General features: G+C 41.7%; 1 protein-coding gene across 1 annotated transcript; it reads left to right on the top strand.

Moving 5' to 3' along the window:
• Positions 1-205: 205 nt before the first annotated feature.
• ADAMTS1 (ADAM metallopeptidase with thrombospondin type 1 motif 1) lies at positions 206-9,426 on the top strand. The gene is made up of 9 exons (XM_068546944.1): positions 206-1,377; positions 3,016-3,362; positions 3,715-3,847; positions 4,235-4,402; positions 4,841-5,127; positions 5,351-5,537; positions 5,624-5,799; positions 7,073-7,248; positions 7,419-9,426. The coding sequence occupies exons 1-9, from the start codon at positions 729-731 to the stop codon at positions 8,116-8,118; spliced, it is 2,823 nt and encodes a 940-aa protein (XP_068403045.1). The 5' UTR covers positions 206-728; the 3' UTR covers positions 8,119-9,426.
• The last annotated feature ends 10,664 nt before the right edge of the window (positions 9,427-20,090 follow it).

Raw genomic sequence — 20,090 nt, 5'->3', positions numbered from 1 at the left:
CAGACTGACGAGCCAGTGGCGCCGAGCCAGAGCGGAGGCCGCCCCCTCCCCCGCCCAGGCCCGCGGCGCAGAGCGCGGTTTCGCTCCGACTGAGTTCAGGGGGCGGCGTCCCAGGGATAGAAAGGCGGCCAAGAGGGAGGAGAAAGGGGGTAAGGGGGGGTGGGCGGAGACATATTCAAAGACTATAAAAAGGCGGCCCGGGCTGCCCCGTTCTTGCACTCGCTGGAAAGCGGCTCAGAGCCTGGGGCCTTCGCATAGCCAGGGCGCGCGGTAGGGCCGAGAGGACAGAGCCCTGGGCAGAGCGAGGTGCACCGCGACCGAGGCGGAGACCGAAGCGGGGAGCTCCAGGCGCCGATCCTCGTGTGGCCCGTCGCCCCTCTCCCGGAGGCGTCCCAGGGCGCTCCGTGTCTCCGCATCAGCCACCCCGCCGGAGTGCGCGGTGCCTCCAGCTCTTCGCTAGAAGAAAAACTTCCCGCGCGCCGGCAGAACTGCAGCGCCTCCTCTCTAGTGACTCCGGGAGCCCCATCTGCGGCTGGCTCTGCGCGCACTTTCCAAGAATCATAGTAACTGTTAATTTTAACAATCCCGAGGCAGGCCAGCGAGGCTCTGAGCTCCGGACCCGAACAATAGCCCCTTCGCTCAGTGCGCGGCGGCGCGCGGTGCCTCCCGGGACTCGGGTGCCGCGATCGGTCCCCGCGGGGTTCGGAAGGCGCACGGAAGGAGGCGACATGGGGAACACGGCGCGACGGTCTCGCGGCTCGCAGCCTGCGCCCGTGCTGCTGCGGCTGCTGCTCGCCGCGGCCTCCGCGCTGCTGGTCGTGCCGGGCGTGCGCGGGCGCCCCACCGAGGAGGACGAGGAGCTGGTGCTGCTGGCACCGGAGCGCGACCCAGGACACAGGACCACGCACCTCCGCCTGGACGCCTTCGGCCGGCAGCTGCTGCTGGAGCTGCAGCCGGACCGCGGCTTCCTGGCCCCCGGCTTCACGCTCCAGACGGTGGGGCGCAGACCCGGGCCCGACGCGTCGCGTTCTGATCCCGTTGGCGACCTGGCGCACTGCTTCTACTCTGGCACGGTGAACGGCGACCCCAGCTCCGCCGCCGCTCTCAGCCTCTGCGAGGGCGTGCGCGGCGCCTTCTACCTGCAGGGCGAGGAGTACTTCATCCAGCCCGCGCCCGCCGCCGCAGCCGGGGAGGAGCCTCCGGCGCGGCCCCAGTTCCATCTCTTGCGGCGGAGGCGGCGGGGCGGCGGCGGCGCCAGGTGCGGGGTCCTGGACGACGAGACGCAGCTCGCAGGGGGAGCGGGGTCGGAGGGCGAGCACGCCACGGCGCAGGGGCCGCTGCGGGACCGAGCGACACAGCGCACGGGACAGCCAACAGGTATCGGTCCCAGAAGAGTGGCTCCCACTTGTCTCTCCATTCATCTCCCTCTCCCTACCTTCTCTGTGCTGCGCGACTTGAGGGTAGGGTCCTGTTCGCAGACGCGAGCCTATGTCTGCGGACAGGACGGAGACGTGGTGTGGAGGGAATGCGGCTTAAGATTTGGGTTGGTGAACTAACCAAAGCCTGCTGGGGCAGTTAATTCCATTTGCCCTAATAATGAATGATCAAGAGAGGACAGACGTTATCAATGATTTTTCTGCTAAGGAGAAGCGTTCCGATCCGGAAGGGAGAGCTGGTAACCCAATGCCTCCCACTTTAGTTGAATGTGAGCTTGTGCGACTTCTTTCCACCTTGTTAATTTCTTTTTAACAATTGTGCATGTGTCCTTTGGTCGAGTTGCAGCCTTGCGCTTAGTTTTGTAATCGCTGCCTGTTCGCGCACCCTGAGCCCAGAGGAGGGCAGAGATGGAGGGCGGAGGAGGGATAGTGACCTCAATGTGCAGCCCGCGAGCCTGGACAGCTGCGCTACGATCCCTGTTCTGCTGGCCTCTGTCCCCTTCCCCCCCCTTTAAGAGTCTGACCCCGACCGGCTGGCGGTGGCGGGGCCCCTCCGCAGAACCTGCTTGGGAGGTCTCTGCCCAGCTTGCCCCGCCTCTCCGCGCCTACCCCCAGCCTCCCACTTTGCGCTCCCTCTCGCGGCCATAATTCTGCTCGGAAGCACTGTTGAAAGTTAGTCACCGGTGATCCTTCCTGCTCCGCCTTCCCCTGTTTCTCTAAGTTGTGTGCAGTGCTTCCTGTCTAGTTCTTTTCATTCTGTCACTGACTGGGATGCCTTGTTTCTTTTTCTTAACTTTCTCACGTGGCTTGTAAAATTTTCCGCTTCTCCGCTGTACGTCCGCTCCTTGAAGCAGTTACGTGGTCAGAGCCCAGCGTAGAACTTCCCTGGGGGCTGGGTCTCAGTCAGGAGTCAGAGGGCTCTTTTGGAAACAATCAGCCGTGGCCCCGTGGTCCGAAGCAGAAACTTATTTCCCTGGGGCGGTGGGAGTGGGCCAGTAGGCTGCTTGGCAGACTGGGTGGTCCTTGTGCCCGGATTTGGCAAGAGCAGAGCACCGCAGGGACCCGTGGAACGAGCGAGCAGAGCAGAGCAGGCTGAGATGCCTTCAGGCCCGGCCCCTCGGCAGAGGCCACAGCCCTGCCCTGGGCCTTCCACGTGGAGCCCGATGATCTCATTCAGGATTTGATTCCTGGCCTGTGAAAGAGTGACTCAGGGGCTCTGCCTGCTCCCCTAGCTCCAAGATTTTACTACAGCTGGGGAGAATGATTGCGCCCACTGCCTTTTTCAGATTGTATGATCTCAGAGAGGACAAAAGAAATCCTGCTTAAAAAAAAAAAAAAAAAAAGCCTGCCTCCCCCCCCCTCAGAGGAGCACATGGCCTTTTTTATTTACAGTAAAGGAGAAAACTTTAAAAATAACATTTTCAGTGAAAAGAAATGCAAATATTTTTGTTATTGTTGCTCCGGGTGTATTTTTGTATTATTTTCTTTGACTGGTTAGGCTTTCTTTATATACTCTGGGAAGGTAACTATCCTTGGCTAGACTGCCCCTGAACAAACTATCTTTCTTGTGTCTTTACAGGAACTAGAAGCCTAAGAAAGAAGCGATTTGTGTCCAGCCCCCGCTACGTGGAAACTATGCTCGTGGCTGACCAGTCCATGGCAGAGTTCCACGGCAGTGGGCTAAAGCACTACCTTCTCACCTTGTTCTCGGTGGCGGCCCGGTTATACAAACACCCCAGCATTCGGAATTCAGTTAGCCTGGTGGTAGTGAAGATCCTGGTCATCTATGAGGAACAGAAGGGGCCAGAAGTGACTTCCAACGCTGCCCTCACTCTGCGGAACTTCTGCAACTGGCAAAAGCAACACAACCCGCCCAGTGACCGGGATGCAGAGCACTATGACACTGCGATTCTTTTCACCAGACAGGTGAGCGGAAGACATTGCCAATTATGAGAGTATTCTCTTGGGAATCAGTTTTGTAATAAGCAGACGTATGTAAGGCATTTTACCAATATTTTTGCACTTATATTTTTTAATTGGCCAGCATGATTAATCTTCCTTATTCCTTTTAATATTTTAATATCTCAAGTTTCACAGTCTTTTTGGAATAGCATTAGGGAAAATCTTAAAGTCACACAAAGTACTCCTAAAAGAACTACTCAACAACAATGAATGTAGCTGCCCTCAAGCACATGTGAAGTTACACCCTGCCAAAAAGTTAGATCACAAGGTTCATGCTCTGTCTCTGTTAATAAGGACATACCTTTGCTCCTTGTAGGACCTGTGTGGCGCCCAGACATGTGATACTCTTGGGATGGCAGATGTTGGAACTGTATGTGATCCCAGCAGAAGCTGCTCGGTCATAGAGGATGATGGCTTACAAGCTGCCTTCACCACAGCCCACGAATTAGGTAAGTCCGTTTTAGAGTGAGAGTCAGCCCAATTCATGAATTCAAATTGATAAACTATGTATTAATTTAAGAGGGAGAGTCTGCAGGTTATATTGCTATTTTAGGTGCCAGAGCTCCCTAGAAACTGCAGAAAAATTTTTTCCATTCTTCTCCACATGGTCATTTTTATTAGAATTCAAAATAAGATAGTAGGAGCTATGGACACATTTGGGAATTTACATGTTTGTTTACACCCTGTGAAAAGTAGACATTGTCTCTAAAATAGATTATCTCCAAAACACATTTCTTCCTCTAGAAATATCACTTTGAGATAAATGAATCCCTGTTGGGGAAAACAAATGCTGCAAATGACCTGTATTTTAATGTGGGTTTCGGATGTCTTCTTAGGCCATGTGTTTAACATGCCACATGATGATGCAAAGCAATGTGCCAGCATTAATGGTGTCAACCGGGATTCCCACATGATGGCGTCAATGCTTTCCAATTTGGACCGCAGCCAGCCCTGGTCTCCTTGCAGTGCTTACATGATTACATCATTTCTGGATAATGGTCATGGTAAGATGTTCCAGCTACTCTTTCTAGATGTTATCCAACCATCCACATGTAGGGTACTGGTGAAACCAGCTCTTTCTTTCTTTTCTGTTCTTTTTATTTTCCCTCCTTCAAAATGACTTTCATTGTCAGCCGCATGCATTTTTAGATCTTAATTTCCAGTAAAAGATAGTGCTTCTGGTCAGGTAGCTCCCAGAGTACATTAACTTGAGTTTTCAGCAGAACGATGATTTCCTGTCATTGTTAATGCAAAAATATCCCATTGAGAATAATATCTTAATAATAATTTAAATCTCTCTGGCATTTTCCCCCCAAACTCTTCAGCTTTCAAATCGCTTTGCTATATATTATCGCTTTTGGTGAGTATTTTCTGAAACTGATCTACCCCCTGCATGCTTTAATTTGCTATTTCTTAATATTCACTGGCATTTTTCCTTGCAGGCGAATGTTTGATGGACAAGCCCCAGAGCCCCATACAACTCCCCTCTGATCTCCCCGGGACCTTGTACGATGCCAACCGGCAGTGCCAGTTTACATTTGGGGAGGAATCCAAACACTGCCCGGACGCGGCCAGCACGTGCACGACGCTCTGGTGCACGGGCACCTCTGGCGGATTGCTGGTGTGCCAGACCAAACACTTCCCCTGGGCCGACGGCACCAGCTGCGGAGAAGGGAAATGGTGTGTCAACGGCAAGTGCGTGAACAAGACTGACAAGAAGCATTTTGATGTGAGTTTTCCACTGCAACACACGCTCCTTTAAAATTCAGAATTGAAAGAGACCAAGCGATGCTAAAACATTAGATACCACGTTAGCATCCCGACCTGTGGGCTCTCACAGGGATACAGGATAGAGTCGTATTGTTGATTCTTTGTCCCACGTCTTTCTCTTCTATTTCCTGAAAAGGTCTCCATAGAGGTTTCTAACGCTGATCATTTGTGTCTCCATTTAGACTCCTGTTCACGGAAGCTGGGGGCCGTGGGGGCCCTGGGGAGACTGTTCAAGAACGTGTGGTGGAGGAGTTCAGTATACGATGAGGGAGTGCGACAACCCGGTCCCGAAGAACGGAGGGAAGTACTGCGAGGGCAAGCGCGTGCGCTACAGGTCCTGCAATATTGAGGACTGTCCGGAGAATAATGGTGAGTAGAGAGAAGGTGAAAAGGATGGGCTGCAAATGGGTGGTTGAAAATCGGAAACGGATAAAATCATTGTCTCCTCTTTCCAGGAAAAACCTTTAGAGAGGAGCAGTGTGAGGCACACAATGAATTCTCCAAAGCTTCCTTTGGGAGCGGGCCCGCGGTGGAGTGGACACCCAAGTACGCAGGAGTCTCACCCAAGGACAGGTGCAAGCTCATCTGTCAAGCCAAAGGCATTGGCTACTTCTTCGTTTTGCAGCCCAAGGTAGTGACTTTTCTTCAGACTTTTTGCCTAAGAAACAAGGCCTTAGCTTGCTCCCTTTTCATGTCAGCTCTGTTGTACTTTCTTTAAGTTATATATATAAAGCTGAGCTTTTTATTTATTTATTTATTATTTATGGCTGCGTTGGGTCTTCGTTGCTGCGCGTGGGCTCTCTCTAGTTGCAGCGTGCAGGGGCTACTCTTCGTGGCGGTGCGCGGGTTTCTCATTGCGGTGGCTTCTCTTGTTGCAGAGCACGAGCTCTCTGCGCGAGAGCTTCAGTAGTTGTGGCATGCGGGTTTCAGTAGTTGTGGGTCGCAGGCTGTAGAGTGCAGGCTCAGTAGTTGTGGCGCACGAGCTTAGTTGCTCCGCGGCATGTGGGATCTTCCCAGACCAGGGCTCGAACCCATGTCCCCTGCATTGTCAGGCGGATTCTTAACCACTGAGCCACCAAGGAAGCCCTAATTTATATATTAACATGTTCAATTTCAAGTTAGAACTGCTTTGCTTCTAGATACATTGGCAACTGCTTGCTTTGAGTTTGGTTCTGTTTTGGGTTATGAATGAAGCTTGAATCTAGCGTTTATGATTCTTGCAATGGTTTATTATTACTCCTATATGCGAAAAAAAGCCCTTTACGCATGGTTAGGTAAATTATGTGTTAACATGGAAACCATCCAGTGGTTTTGGAAAATAGTTCAGGTGTGGCCCGAAGTACTTGTTACTGGGTGACTAGCAGTAGTATGTGCAAATGGACTTATTAAAATGAAAGTCTGAGCATTGAGAACTCTTGTGTTTGAGAACATATACTGAACTAATGGAAGCATTGTTTTGCTGAGGAGATAAATCTGGCTCTGAGGTAGAAAATGGAATTGAATTTGGTTGAAATTATCATGTGTCATTATCACTTTAGGCTATGAAAATAGTCTCCAGTTGCATTTCAACATTCAAGTGATTTAGTCAGCACATGTTATTGCCAGGTAGTATTCTAGATACTGGGGATACAGCAGTACACAAATTGACAAAAAGCTCTGCTTTTGTTGACCTTAGCTAAAAGTGAGATAGGATACAAATAATCAAAAAATTTATAATATTTTCAGATGGGAAAAAAAAGCCAAAGAGAAGGATAGTGTGTGCCGTGTTATAGAGTACTATTTTAATTTTGATAGTCAGGAAAGCAAAGATGTCATGTTAACGAAGAAAACTTTCAGAACTATCCTAGCATCACCTCTTGCCCTTGTTAATGTGTGACACCAGGTACGTGCCCTTCCTTTTTCAGGTGGTAGATGGCACTCCATGTAGCCCAGATTCCACCTCTGTCTGCGTGCAAGGACAATGTGTAAAAGCTGGTTGTGATCGCATCATAGACTCCAAAAAGAAGTTCGATAAATGTGGCATTTGTGGAGGAAATGGATCTACATGCAAGAAAATATCAGGATCAGTTACTAGTGCAAAGTAAGTGTTAAAATGCCATACTCCCGAAGGTCTTATCATTTCGATGTAACTTTTTACAGGTCTGGTAAGAATTACATTCTTAAGTGATTCCCTGGTGTTTCAAGCTAAGTATTGATAATATGATTAGCCGGTGAAGGAGAGATTTTTATATCTGTTTTCCTTGTCTGCAGACCTGGCTACCACGATATCGTCACAATTCCAACCGGAGCCACAAACATTGAAGTGAAACAACGGAATCAGAGGGGATCCAGAAATAATGGAAGCTACCTTGCCATCAAAGCTGCTGATGGCACATATATCCTGAATGGCGACTTCACTTTGTCCACCTTAGAGCAAGACATCACGTACAAAGGTAGTGTCTTGAGATACAGTGGCTCCTCGGCAGCATTGGAAAGAATTAGAAGCTTTAGCCCTCTCAAGGAGCCCTTAACCATCCAAGTCCTGACAGTGGGCAATGCCCTTCGACCGAAAATTAAATACACCTATTTCGTGAAGAAGAAGAAGGAATCTTTCAACGCCATCCCTACTTTCTCCGAATGGGTCATTGAAGAGTGGGGCGAATGTTCCAAGTCATGTGGACAGGGTGTGCAGAGAAGGCTGGTGGAGTGCCGAGACATCAACGGGCAGCCCGCCTCAGAGTGTGCAAAGGAAGTGAAGCCAGCCAGCACCAGACCTTGTGCGGACCTGCCTTGCCCCTCCTGGCAGCTGGGGGATTGGTCGCCATGTTCCAAGACTTGCGGGAAGGGTTACAAAAAGAGAACCTTGCAGTGTCTGTCCCACGATGGGGGTGTGTTGTCTCACGAGAGCTGCGATCCTTTAAAGAAACCTAAACATTACATAGACTTTTGCACAATGGCAGAATGCAGTTAAGGAGGGGCGGTGTTGAGGGAAAAGGGCAGTGGGGAAGGGCTGATGCACTGAAATCAAGAAGGCTGGAGGAATCCAGTGCACCTTGCCGGTGATCAATGAGGTGTGCTGATGAGTTGGGAGGTACAGGTAGGTAGAAAAGAAGTTAGATCATCAGAATTTCCTGCCAGTTACAAAATTGATAGGGTAGTTTATGAGGATCATTAATAGCTGACCAATAAGATAGCATGAGAAAGCCCCAGGGCGTTATTATTTCTTTTGTTAAGTCTGTGACAAGTTTTTACAAAAATAGAAACAATCGTCAAAGTAAGTTTAAAAAATATTACAATCCCTGTTTCCTGGTACTGATGAAATACTTTGTATCATGGAGGTTGGGAAACGAAAAGCAGGAGGAAGATGAGATTTTTGGTTTAAGATGTGGCTTACTTTACCTCACTACCTATGGAGGGAGAAAGGAATACACATAGGATCTTTGGCCATCACTGTTCCTGACTGCTGTGGTTTCAGAGAATGTTTATGCCATCTCTTCTACTGAGAGTTAAGAATTCAGGACTGTCCAGCATGAGAAATGCTTAGCACCGTCCAGTGACTCAGATGACTCCATCTTTCCTTTCTTGTGCCGTTATTGTGTCTTTATTTGTGAATTCATTTAGACGAAGAAACAATTCCACGTATTTGTAAAAACAGCATTAAGTCTACAAGGGGAAGAAAAGCAGTGATGTATCAGATGCTGGTAAAAGCTAGGGGAGGCCCGTTGATCTGGGTACCTCCTACATTTCTTTCCTCCTGATGTAAGCCTAATTAAGGAATGTGGATGTGAAAAAAAAAAACAAAACAAAACAGTTTGTGTCTGAAGAAAGTCAGTAAGATCACACAAAAAGAATGTAATGCCAGAACAAGAATGGCGTGTGTACAACAGGGTCCCCAGTGTTTGGGGACATTGCGATCACACATCTCGCGGTGGGGAGGCTACTGAGGGGTAGCGGGTCCATCCCCAGCAGCTGGTCCAACAGTCATATCCTGGTGAATGTCTGTTCAGCTCTTCTACTATGAAAGAGAATGACTTTTTTCCATATGTATATAGTAAAATATGTTACTATAAATTCTATGTACTTTATAAGTATTGGTTTGTGTGTTCCTTCTAAGAAGGACTATAGTTTGTAATAAATGCCTATAATAACATATTTATTTTTATACATTTCTTTCTAATGATAAAACTTTTAAGTTATATCGCTTTTGTAAAAGGTCATATAAAAATAGAGTATTTATACAATATATGTTACTAGAAATAATAAAAGGACACTTTTTGAACATGTGTCTATTTTTTTTAATGGGAATTAATTCCTGGGTAGGAAATCTGAAACACAGATATTGAATTTTTGTTTGTTTTGTTTTAAAAATGTCTGGTTTATTACTTTTTTAACACTGATAAAAATGTTTCATTGCATACATTTTTTTAACATCTTTATTGGAGTATAATTGCTTTACAATAGTGTGTTAATTTCTGCTTTATAACAGTGAATCAGCTATACATATACATATATCCCAAAATCTCCTCCCTCTTGGGTCTCCCTCCTACCCTCCCTATCCCACCCCTCTAGGTGGACACAAAGCACCGAGCTGATCTCCCTGTGCTACGTGGCTGCTTCCCACTAGTTATCTATTTTACATTTGGTAGTGTATATATGTCCATGCCACTCTCTCACTTCGTCCCTGCTTACCCTTCCCCCTCCCCGTGTCCTCAAGTCCATTCTCTACATCTGCGTCTTTATTCCCATCCTGCCCCTAGGTTCTTCAGAACCTTTTTTTTTTAGATTCCATATATATGTGTTAGTGTACGGTATTTGTTTTTCTCTTTCTGACTTACTTCACTCTGTATGACAGACTCTATGTCCATTCACCTCACTACAAATAACTCAATTTCGTTTCTTTTTATGGCTGAGTAATATTCCATTGTATATATGTGCCACATCTTCTTTATCCATTCATCTGTCGATGGAACAGATATTGAATTTGAAGAGAGAGTATTTTCTTCAATTCTTCGGAAGTATGATTTCATTCTAATGAAATTATTTTATGTATCCTTGGGATATGTGATTGCTACAAAGAAAGAAATCTATTATATCTTTGGTGATAGATAGATAGGTTTGTTACTAATGTAATAATATACACCAGTGGTTGGCCAACTTTTTCTGTAAAGAGCCAAATAGTAAATCGGTTCTGTGGGTCATACCATCTCTGTCACAACTACTCAACAGTGCTGTTGTAGCATGAAAACAGCAATAGACAATACATAGATGAATGGGCATGGCGGTGTTCTAATAAAACTTTATTTATGAAACAGTGGGCCAAATTTGTTCTGTGGGCATAGTTTGCCAACCTCTGATGTATAACATATAAAATGAAAAAGATGGGATTCTGGATGCATTTTGAATTTGTATCTCTTCCTCAATTGTATCACGTAAGTAAAATTTTGCGAAAGTATTTAAGCTAATGAGTAGAAAACGATGCCTCATAAATTACATTTGGGATAGACATGCTTGGTGAGCCAAGCCCTCCAAATGTTTCATGTGCTCTTCAGGAATACACGGGGTGTTTTGGAGAAACCTCGGAATACCCAGACCACCCTCTCGGTAGCCTTTTGTAAGTCACTCTATTTTTAATACTAAATGGTACATCAGTGACTTTAAAAGTTCAGACCACTTCCAAAGTAACTACATTTCTCTCAGGAAATAGCTTATTTGCTAGAAGACTCGGATTATGTGGTTAACCACAGACATTTCCAGCTTTATATTTTCATCCTTTTTTCCACCCGTTTTTCTCAAGTAGTTCTATATAATATGCTAATTTCAGATTCCAACGATAATTCTAATTTGCCCTCAGAATTACTCAGTGTTCTTCCCCTGAGCAGTTGAATTTAAGATATTCAGGAGCCAGGTGCATGGAGCAGAAAGTGGGGCATGAGGGGAAAGGCATGTTAGTCTATGGTTAAGATTTTTCCTACCTATTGGCCACCAGACTGAAAGGTGAAAGTCAAATCTCACACCACCGGCAGTGGCCCCATACAACTCAGTTAAACATAGAATTTGGCCATGAAATTCACTGCCCTAACATGCTGTTTGCACCAATAACCTCTCCCACAATTATTTGTTTGCCTACATTATTAAGGTACAAATCCCCATAGTAAGTGACATGGAGGACACACACACACACACACACACGCACGCACGCACGCACACACAAAAGGCCCTTCCCCTCAATTACTATATAAGCTATTTGATCAAATGAGATAAATGTACCTAGAATGATAACTCATAATAAAAAGAAGTCATTTTCAGATCTTGCCTAATTCACTGATGAGTTTTTCCTTTTCAAAGGCTTGCATTGACTTGATGTAGTAAGCAAGGAGAATGAAATTCAGGACACAAAGTGATAAAAATAGCCAAAAGATTTTCCAGCTACTCTCTTTATTCTCAGCTCAAGGTAATGCCAAACAACTTTCTAAGTTGCCACGTTATTTTCTTCAGCCATCTGCTGGTGAGATTTCCCTTTTATCAATCAATGGAGCCGTTTAAAATACTCTATTTTGGCAGCAAAGAGAGTTTAGCTTAAAATACACATCCGGTTCTGTGAGCTTGACCTGCTTAAAAAGAGGAAAGATTTTGTGCTCACTTCTGTAGCAGGTACAAATGATGAGCTGGCGTGATGTTGAGGACTCATTCAAACACCTGATTTTCAGAACATTCTGCAGGCACTTTCTTTCTCTAGTATTTCAACAACCACCATGCAAGCACGATTTTTGTATCAGAGCTTTCACACAAAAATCGTTTCCAACTTTCGCTTTTGTTTAATTTGTCTTCCAGAAGAGGGTTCTGTAGATCTTAATGTAACTTAGGAACAACGGATAACAGCTACAATTTGCTAATCTCGTTGGTTTTCCAAAAAAAAGGAAAACAAAAATGGTTAATATAAAGGTTGGGTGTGCTAGACCTACTAAAGAAATTGACCAAAGCTACTCCAGTATACAAGTGTAGTCTGTTCTGCCATATGCATACTTCTGTGACATGAATGAGTTCATAGGACACTGGCAGAATGGAAACAGTACAATGTGGAAGATGCTTTGGTTCGTCAACAAGTTTTCCCAGCCAATAAATGTTTAGTGCCTTCTCTTAAGAGCAGCGGAACAGAAAATATACTAAGTCATGAACATGGCGAGTCACAGAGGAATACAGAACTATGCAGAATCTCCACTCATGCCAGTTGTCTCCACTTGGTCTGCATCTTGGAAGTTCCTAATGTGGTCTGTGTTCAGTTTGCTCTTGTATTCATAATTCAAAAGCCTGAACTTTTCCTTACAGCCTCTTCTATTAATCACATTGCCCTTGTTTTAGGGTAAGTTTGTATAATTACAAACAGCTATTTGTAATTTAGCATATTTTGTTAGCTATCTTAATTTCTTTTCCTTTAGGGTTACTATTTTTCTATGTTCCACGGCTCTTAAAAGGAGTTATAAACCATTTACTTGCTGGGGTCGGAAGGAGATTGAGGGCAATTTTATGTAGAATAATCCAGGAAGGCTTTTTCAATGAGATCTTTGGGAGAAAAGCAGAGGGACACGAGGGGACAGCTCTCCAAGGGATGAGATTACAATAGACAGGGGTCTGCACAGGTGGGAATAAGCTCAACTTCTTGGAGGGGACAGCAAGACGTCAGTGTGGCTGGAGCACTAAGGAGAGGGGGAAAGAGAAGAGGTCAGTGGAGGGCAGAGAGCTTGCTCAGCAAAAGTAGGAAGCATATTTGGGTTTTGCTCTGAGTGAGACGAGGAGCCAGTGGAAGGAACAGAGCAAAGGAGAAACATGATCTGACTTAACATTTTAAACTGGACTGAGACCAGACAGGAACCAGATAGGAAACTATTGCAATAATTGCAATGAACGATAATGATGGTCTGAACTAGGGTGATAGCCATAGAGGAGGTGAAGGAGGTCAAATTCTGCAGTTCAGGACTTTGAGATTTGCACATGGATATAGATGTGAATGGGGGAAAAAATATCGTGAATGAGTCCAGGGTTTTTTTGTTTTTCTGTTTTTTGGCGGGAAAAGAGTGTTCTGTGCAACATTGATGCATACTACACTCTACTTAAAGACCAATGTAAATTAAAAATACAGGATTTTTGGTAAGTATTGAAACCAGTTAAACCTATAGGTAAATATAAGTAATTGTTGAAATTACGGTTTCAAAATTAACTGGAAATATAGAAATAGTAGTTAAAGAGAAGATATATAATGTAAAATATTTTCATAATAATAATTCAAGTCTAAAACCGTATGTCACATTGACAAAATCATAAGAGTAGGATAGAAATTTCTTATGTTAGGAGTTATTAAAGGACATCATCTTATTCTTGAACTTGGTAATAGGGTAAGTATAGATGAATGCCATTTCTTAAAAATAAAATCCCAAAAAATGCCTCTTCATAGAGAGAGGATGTGTGTAAAATATAACTCATAAATAAAAGAATGGAAAGCAAACAATAAGGTAACAGAATTCCAACCACATTATCACGACAACACATTGTTTAAACTTTCCTATTAAAAGACAAACATCTTCAGGATGTGTTTAAAAATAAAATCCATTGACATGATAAATAAAAGGGAACTAACTAAATCAAAATGACATTTCTTCAAAGAAGTGCAAAGATTTATCAGGCAAAGAGTAGGAAAAAGGTAGGAATAGAATATGAAATCAGCCAAAAATGTATTTAAGATGGAAAAGCACTAAGCAAAATAAAAATTAACATATCTTGTGGATTAAAGGTAGAATCTACAATAAGAAATATGTCTCCCGGATAATAGAACATCTATATATCAATCTTAAATTGTTAAAAATACAAAGAATTATCAACAGGTAAGGATTATTCTATTTGTCTTTAAAACCTCTCTCTAGGTCAAGGAAGACCAAAAATGTAAGAAAAAAAAAAAAAGGTAAAACTTTACAAAGGCATAAAAAAAGACTTGAGTAAAGCAAGAGACATGCAAATTTCTTTTACAGTAAGTCATAAACCTTCTATTTTGTCCAAAAATAATTAGTAGATTTGATGAAATTCCAATCATTAGCCATTCATAAATTTTTGGAACTTGATAACATAATTCTAAAGTTCTTCTGAAGAAATAAATTTGGTGAAGATAAAATAAAAAGAAACACAACTAAAAAATGCAGTGTAATGTAAGATACTTGTTCAACCGGATTTGAAAATACACCGTAAAATTACAATTAAAAAAAAAAACAGTACTTGTAGAATTATTGGCAAGTATATTTATATGTGAGAAAGATAGCTCACAAATAAACCTTAGTAGTCATAACTACAAAATATTAGAATATAATGAAGTTAGCAACATAAGTCTGTGAGTAAAAAATAATCATTCCAAACAGAGCCTTAAATTAAAAACTAGAAATTTACTTGGAAAAAAAATTTTTTTAGAGCTTTCTTTCAGATCATTTGTAAACTTAAATTCCAGATATACAAAAAGTTAAAAGATTTAAATGCAAACCTGATTAACAAATATAGAGAAATATTTATCTGATCTCTGAATGGGAGAGGAAATCTGAACACAGAAATAATGAAAGGTATTAAACACCCAAGACATACACACATAAACGAATTGCTTTGATTGGCGTAAAAACTTCAAACTTCTGTATTTCAGAAGAGTCTTTTAAAAAATGTGAGAAAAAAAAAAGTATTTTCATGAAACACAAAAGACAACCAAGCTTTCCTCAGAGCTTTCCCAAAGGCCATTGGTTTCACCCCAGGATTCCAAATGGCCACCCAATTAACCGCTGGTCATCCTTTAGATCTCAAAGTAAATGTCACTTTTCCAGGGAAACCCTTCCTAAAACCCTCAGGCTAGATTAGCTCTTAAAACACCCTGCACTTTCCTGTGTTGTCACTTTTCACAGAAATCATATACTCTTTTTAGCTCTGCATTTGTTTTGCTCGATATTATTTTCCCAGTGTTTAGAACTGTGCGTGTGCAAATGTTATATTTATTTAATGAATAACCCTTAGAAGTAGTCAAACTATTGCGTATAGATAGTTCTACCCCTAAGAATCCATGCTAAATAAATAATCCAAAAGGTTCACGAAGATTTGTGTATGAACATTACATAAATCTGAATGCAGCCACAAAAGAAGTACACTGAAGACTAGTTATGACATAACAAAACTTGAATCTCAGGGAATTCCCTGGAGGTACAGTGATTAGGACTCCAGGCTTCCACTGCAGGGGGCACGGGTTCAATCCCTGGTTGGGGAACTAAGATCCCACATGCCACCACGCAGTGTGGCCAAAAAATTAAAAAATTTAAAAAAAAAAAGGAAAACTTGAATCTCAGATTAGTGATAATGAGGACCAACAGTCCTCGAAGTTCACTGTGTATTTTTCATGATAATTCAATTAATACTCAACCCCCGCCCCAACTATGATGTAGGTATTATCATTATTCCTACGTTATAGGTAAGGAAACTTGGCAAAGAGAAATTGAACTGCTTGGTTGAGGTAGGACAGTTAGCAAGCAGCTCAGCAAGGATTCCAACCCAGACATCCAAACTTGAGAGCCTGTAGCCTCTACACTCTTAAGCATTATGCCATATTATGCTACCAAGTTGTACACACACATACACACACACTCACACTTAACAATGTATATACACAAAAATAACCTAACTGGCTATTTTTATTTTCTTCTTTGTACCTTTATGTATTTTCCAAATTTGCTACCAAAAAACCAACTGTATCATTTTTATCATCAGAAAAAAATGACTTATAAAGGGTAGGAAAATCCTAATTAGAGTGGTTTTCCCTGGGTGAATTCTTCCTAACCAGAAATTTCCAGAAATTATAAACAGTTTCTGTTTTTGTTTAATTTGTCCCCAGTAAGAACACTTTAAAAAGCTGAAGCACTTTTGCAGTACCATATCATAAAAGAAAGTCAGTTTTGTTGGTATTTGCATGATGATGGCCATTCCAAGCATGGAGACAGAAGTCAAGATGGATAAATTGGTCTGTTGATTACTAAGTAAGTTTATATTCTAATTTAAGTATACAAATTATTTTCTGAGGATATATGTATATATATACTATCTATCACTAAAAGTACTAAAATCACATTTCAAATTCAAATCTGAGTTTTCCAACATTTTATATTTTTCTACCTCTCTGTCCCTCTTCTCAGTGAAAAGCATAAATGAACAGTAAATCTTTAAGAATTTAGAGTTACTGACACTTTAATTTTTTTAAAAAGTGTGTACCTAGCAACCAGAGGAGAGCCAAGAGAATCAAACTCATAAATTCCTATCAGGCATAAAATCCACAGAGATTGTGCATCTATGTATGTGAGGTTCACTGCATTATTAAGTCCTGTAATTCATAGCTGTCTAGGGTGCAAAAGTAGCCAAATGTCAGCACTGAGGAAAGGCTGGACCCAAGCTCCACACTGACATTCTCAGTATTCTGAGACTATCTATGAAACAAAAGGATTCACCAAAACTAAGAGCAAAACAATAAACTACAATCTTCCTGGTAGATAAATGTATAAAGAATAAAGCCAAGGTGTGACAATGTTATTCCTCTTTATTACGGAAGTTTTGTGAAAATTACTTTTTAAATTCAACTGTCCTTTTCAGTTGCTCTCATTTTCCTTATGGAAACTGCCAGAGCGGCAGAGAAATGCTTTTCCTTTAAGTAAGAAGGAGAGAATGTCTAATAAGCACTATCATAGTAACATGTTAAGATGGAATAATGGTCTATTAATGCAGTGGTGTTTATTTCCTTGAACAGCGCATCAGTGAAAAGGTACTGTCACCTCATAACCAGGGTAGATATTTCTAAAATTCTCTCTTTTTTCAGAAAGTCAAGCTAGGTACTGAAGTAAAATGATACATCTGGAATTTAAAATTTTCAAGCAAAAATAGAAAAGGTGGGGATAGAAGAAACTAAGTCAGGAAAATGATGGTAATCATTAAAGCTGAGTGATAGATAGAGACTCATTACACTTTGTTCTCTGCTTCTGTGTAAAGTAAAATCGAAAAACCGAAAAACTAAAGAGAAGTTGTAGTTCTTTAATCCAACTTACAAATCAATGTCAGTACTTGAAATAATTTAAGATATGACTTACATTAGTGTCCTTTTCTACCCTTCCACCTGTTTGAGGGGACAGAGAATAAATGTATGTAAAGTACTCACACTTAAAAACACAGAAGCACTCCTTAACACAGCTTGATACAGAACACAAGAGCAAATCATGTAACAGAAAGAAACAAGGAAAGAAAGAAAGGAAGGGAGGGAGGGAGGGAGGGAGGGGGGGAGGGAAGGAGGAAGAAAGAAGGAAAGAAGAGAGAAAGAAAGAAAGAAAGAAAGAAAGAAAGAAAGAAAAAAGAAAGAAAGAAAGAAAGGAAGGAAGGAAGGAAGGAAGGAAGAAAGAAAGAAAGAAAGGAAGAAAGAAAGAAGGAAGGAAGGAAAGAAGGAAAGAAAGAAAGAAGGAGAGAAAGAAAGAAAGAAGGAAGGAAGGAGAGAAAGAAAGGAAGGAAGGAAGAAAGAAAAGAAAGAAAGAAGGAAGGAAGGAAGGAAAGAAAGAAAGAAAGAAAGAAAGAAAGAAAGAAAGAAAGAAAGAAAGAAAAAGAAAGAAAGGAAGGAAGGAAAGAAAGAAAGAAAGAAAGAAAAAGAAAGAAAGGAAGGAAGAAAGAAAGAAAGGAAGAAAGAAAGAAAGGAAGAAAGGAGGAGGGAGGGAGGAAGGAAGGAAAGAAAGAAGACAGAAGGAGGGAACAGGGGAGCGGGGGAGAGGGGAAGAAAGACATTCTTTTTATTTGCAGTGCTATAAAACATAGAACAATTAAATGAGTTTTCTGTTATAAAAGGCTGTGAATTTATCACTTTTTCTACAAAGGCCTGATTTAAAAATTATCATAGGTTATAAAAATTTTACTACTTTATAGTATAGACCCCTAGAACTTCTATTTTGCACCAAGAAGAAGTAAACTAAGCAGAGAGAGTGAAAATGGAAAGTCACTTTTGCTTGCATATATTCAGAATTCAATATTAAGGATTAAAAAATTATTATGGCTAATGAAGTACATACCAAGGAATTTTAAATATATAACGTATATATATACATATGTAAACCATATATATATATTTTTTTGTATATTTGAAAGAAAAGCTGAGTAAAGAGAAAGGAATTAATATGAAGACACTCAGGGATTTCTCAGTTCCTGAAGCTGAGGGAGACAGGACCATTGGTGAAGCAGGAACACAATGGTTGGCCCAGATAGAGGTCACATTTGGCAACCTTGAAGTTGCAGATGAGGGAGTTCAGCTGAAAGATTAGATCAATAGGCAAGGATCAAAGATCTCTGGTTTCCAGCTGAAGGTCTTCACCAGATGTATTAGATTAGTTGAGTACAGAGTTTCTCTCCATTTTTCTTCTTTAAAGAGAGCTAAGGATTTACCAGTTCCCTTCTGCATCTTGCATAAAAGCAGGGAAGCTGACCAAATAACAAACACAGGAGCTGAGCAGCTGCCAGAAGTAAGGGCCTTTATAATATTGTTCTGGTTTTTCACTTATTTCAAGTTGGTTTACTCAGTTCTGAATGTTCCAGAACCTTTCACCTTCAAAATTTTCACCAAAGTTGTTAACAAGAGTAGAATCGTCAGGCTTGGCTTTCATCTCCTGACTTCTCAGAGCATGCCAGAGGTAATGATAAAAACGGGACTCATTCCAAAGGAACCTTGAGGGGAAAGGAAAGAAGAGCAGGGGCATGGACCATCCATCAGCTAGATAAACAAATTCTGAATAAATGGAAGTTGGCTGGAGGCCTCTATCTCAAACAATAAGGACACGCAATCTGAAAAGCTAGATCTCCAAGTCTATGGGCAAGGTCCTTTGCTCCTAAAGATCACAAAGGTGATATCTAGTTATCAAAGTACAAGATATTCTGGAGTGTTCTCCGTGGCACTAGGACAATTTCTTTCAGAAGTTGGGTATTAGTTAAATCTTGTGCTTTTCTAATTAAAATGCTCTTTCACTAGCACTAATATTCTAATACTCTACATTTTTAATATCCTATAAGAAAGCAATAGTGATAATAGAATTTCCTCGTATGGACCTTCAGTGCAACTTTAGGTTGGAACTCTGAATTGAAGACACAACTATACAAGATTGCTGAAGAAATCACAGAATATCCTGTTTATTTTTGAGTCTATGCTGTCTTTTTCCTTTCTTAAGACAAAAGCCATTGGCTTTTCTACCGAAAGTCATAATAGTATTGTATTTTTTTTTTCTTTAAGAACCATATGCATGTGAAACATTAAAAGATTAAACTGTAAACAAAGCTGAACACCTGGAAAAGCTTTTGATCCCATAGAGTTGTGAACAGTCAAAAAACCTCACTTTGGGCTACACTAAAATTTGCAGGGACAGTTGCAACACAGTAATACTCAGTTCTTAGCATGATGGGAAGAAAGCAAAACATATAATTTTACAAAAGAAAAAAAAAGGCATTGTTGAGAGTCCAGAATTAGGGAATTGAACATTTATTTCTCTGAGGGATTTTGCCATCCACAACTGTGGGACTTTAGGGGGGAAAAGTACCATACCATTAATTCTTTCTAACATATCTGACTTAAATTATCAATAACCACAAAAAAGATACAATCAAAATGGGAAAGTTTGTTAATTACAGAGCATCAATAATAATAAAGTCTGTCTTCAGGTTGCTGGATATTACACTTATTCATATTCAGAACCCAAAGGAGAAAGGAAACTAATACTGTTAAAACAAATGCTTACTTTTAAGTAATATTTTGACAGAGACTGCTGAAGAATCAAATTGTCAACCCCAAAGGTTTTATGGAGCAAGAAGAGGCCATTGTATTTTAACAACACATCTTTAAGAAAAACATCACTAGTTAAGAATATA

This window comes from Eschrichtius robustus, chromosome 6, assembly GCF_028021215.1.
Source record: "Eschrichtius robustus isolate mEscRob2 chromosome 6, mEscRob2.pri, whole genome shotgun sequence".
Lineage (NCBI taxonomy): Eukaryota > Metazoa > Chordata > Mammalia > Artiodactyla > Eschrichtiidae > Eschrichtius > Eschrichtius robustus.
This window is presented reverse-complemented; position numbering and strand designations above follow the sequence as displayed.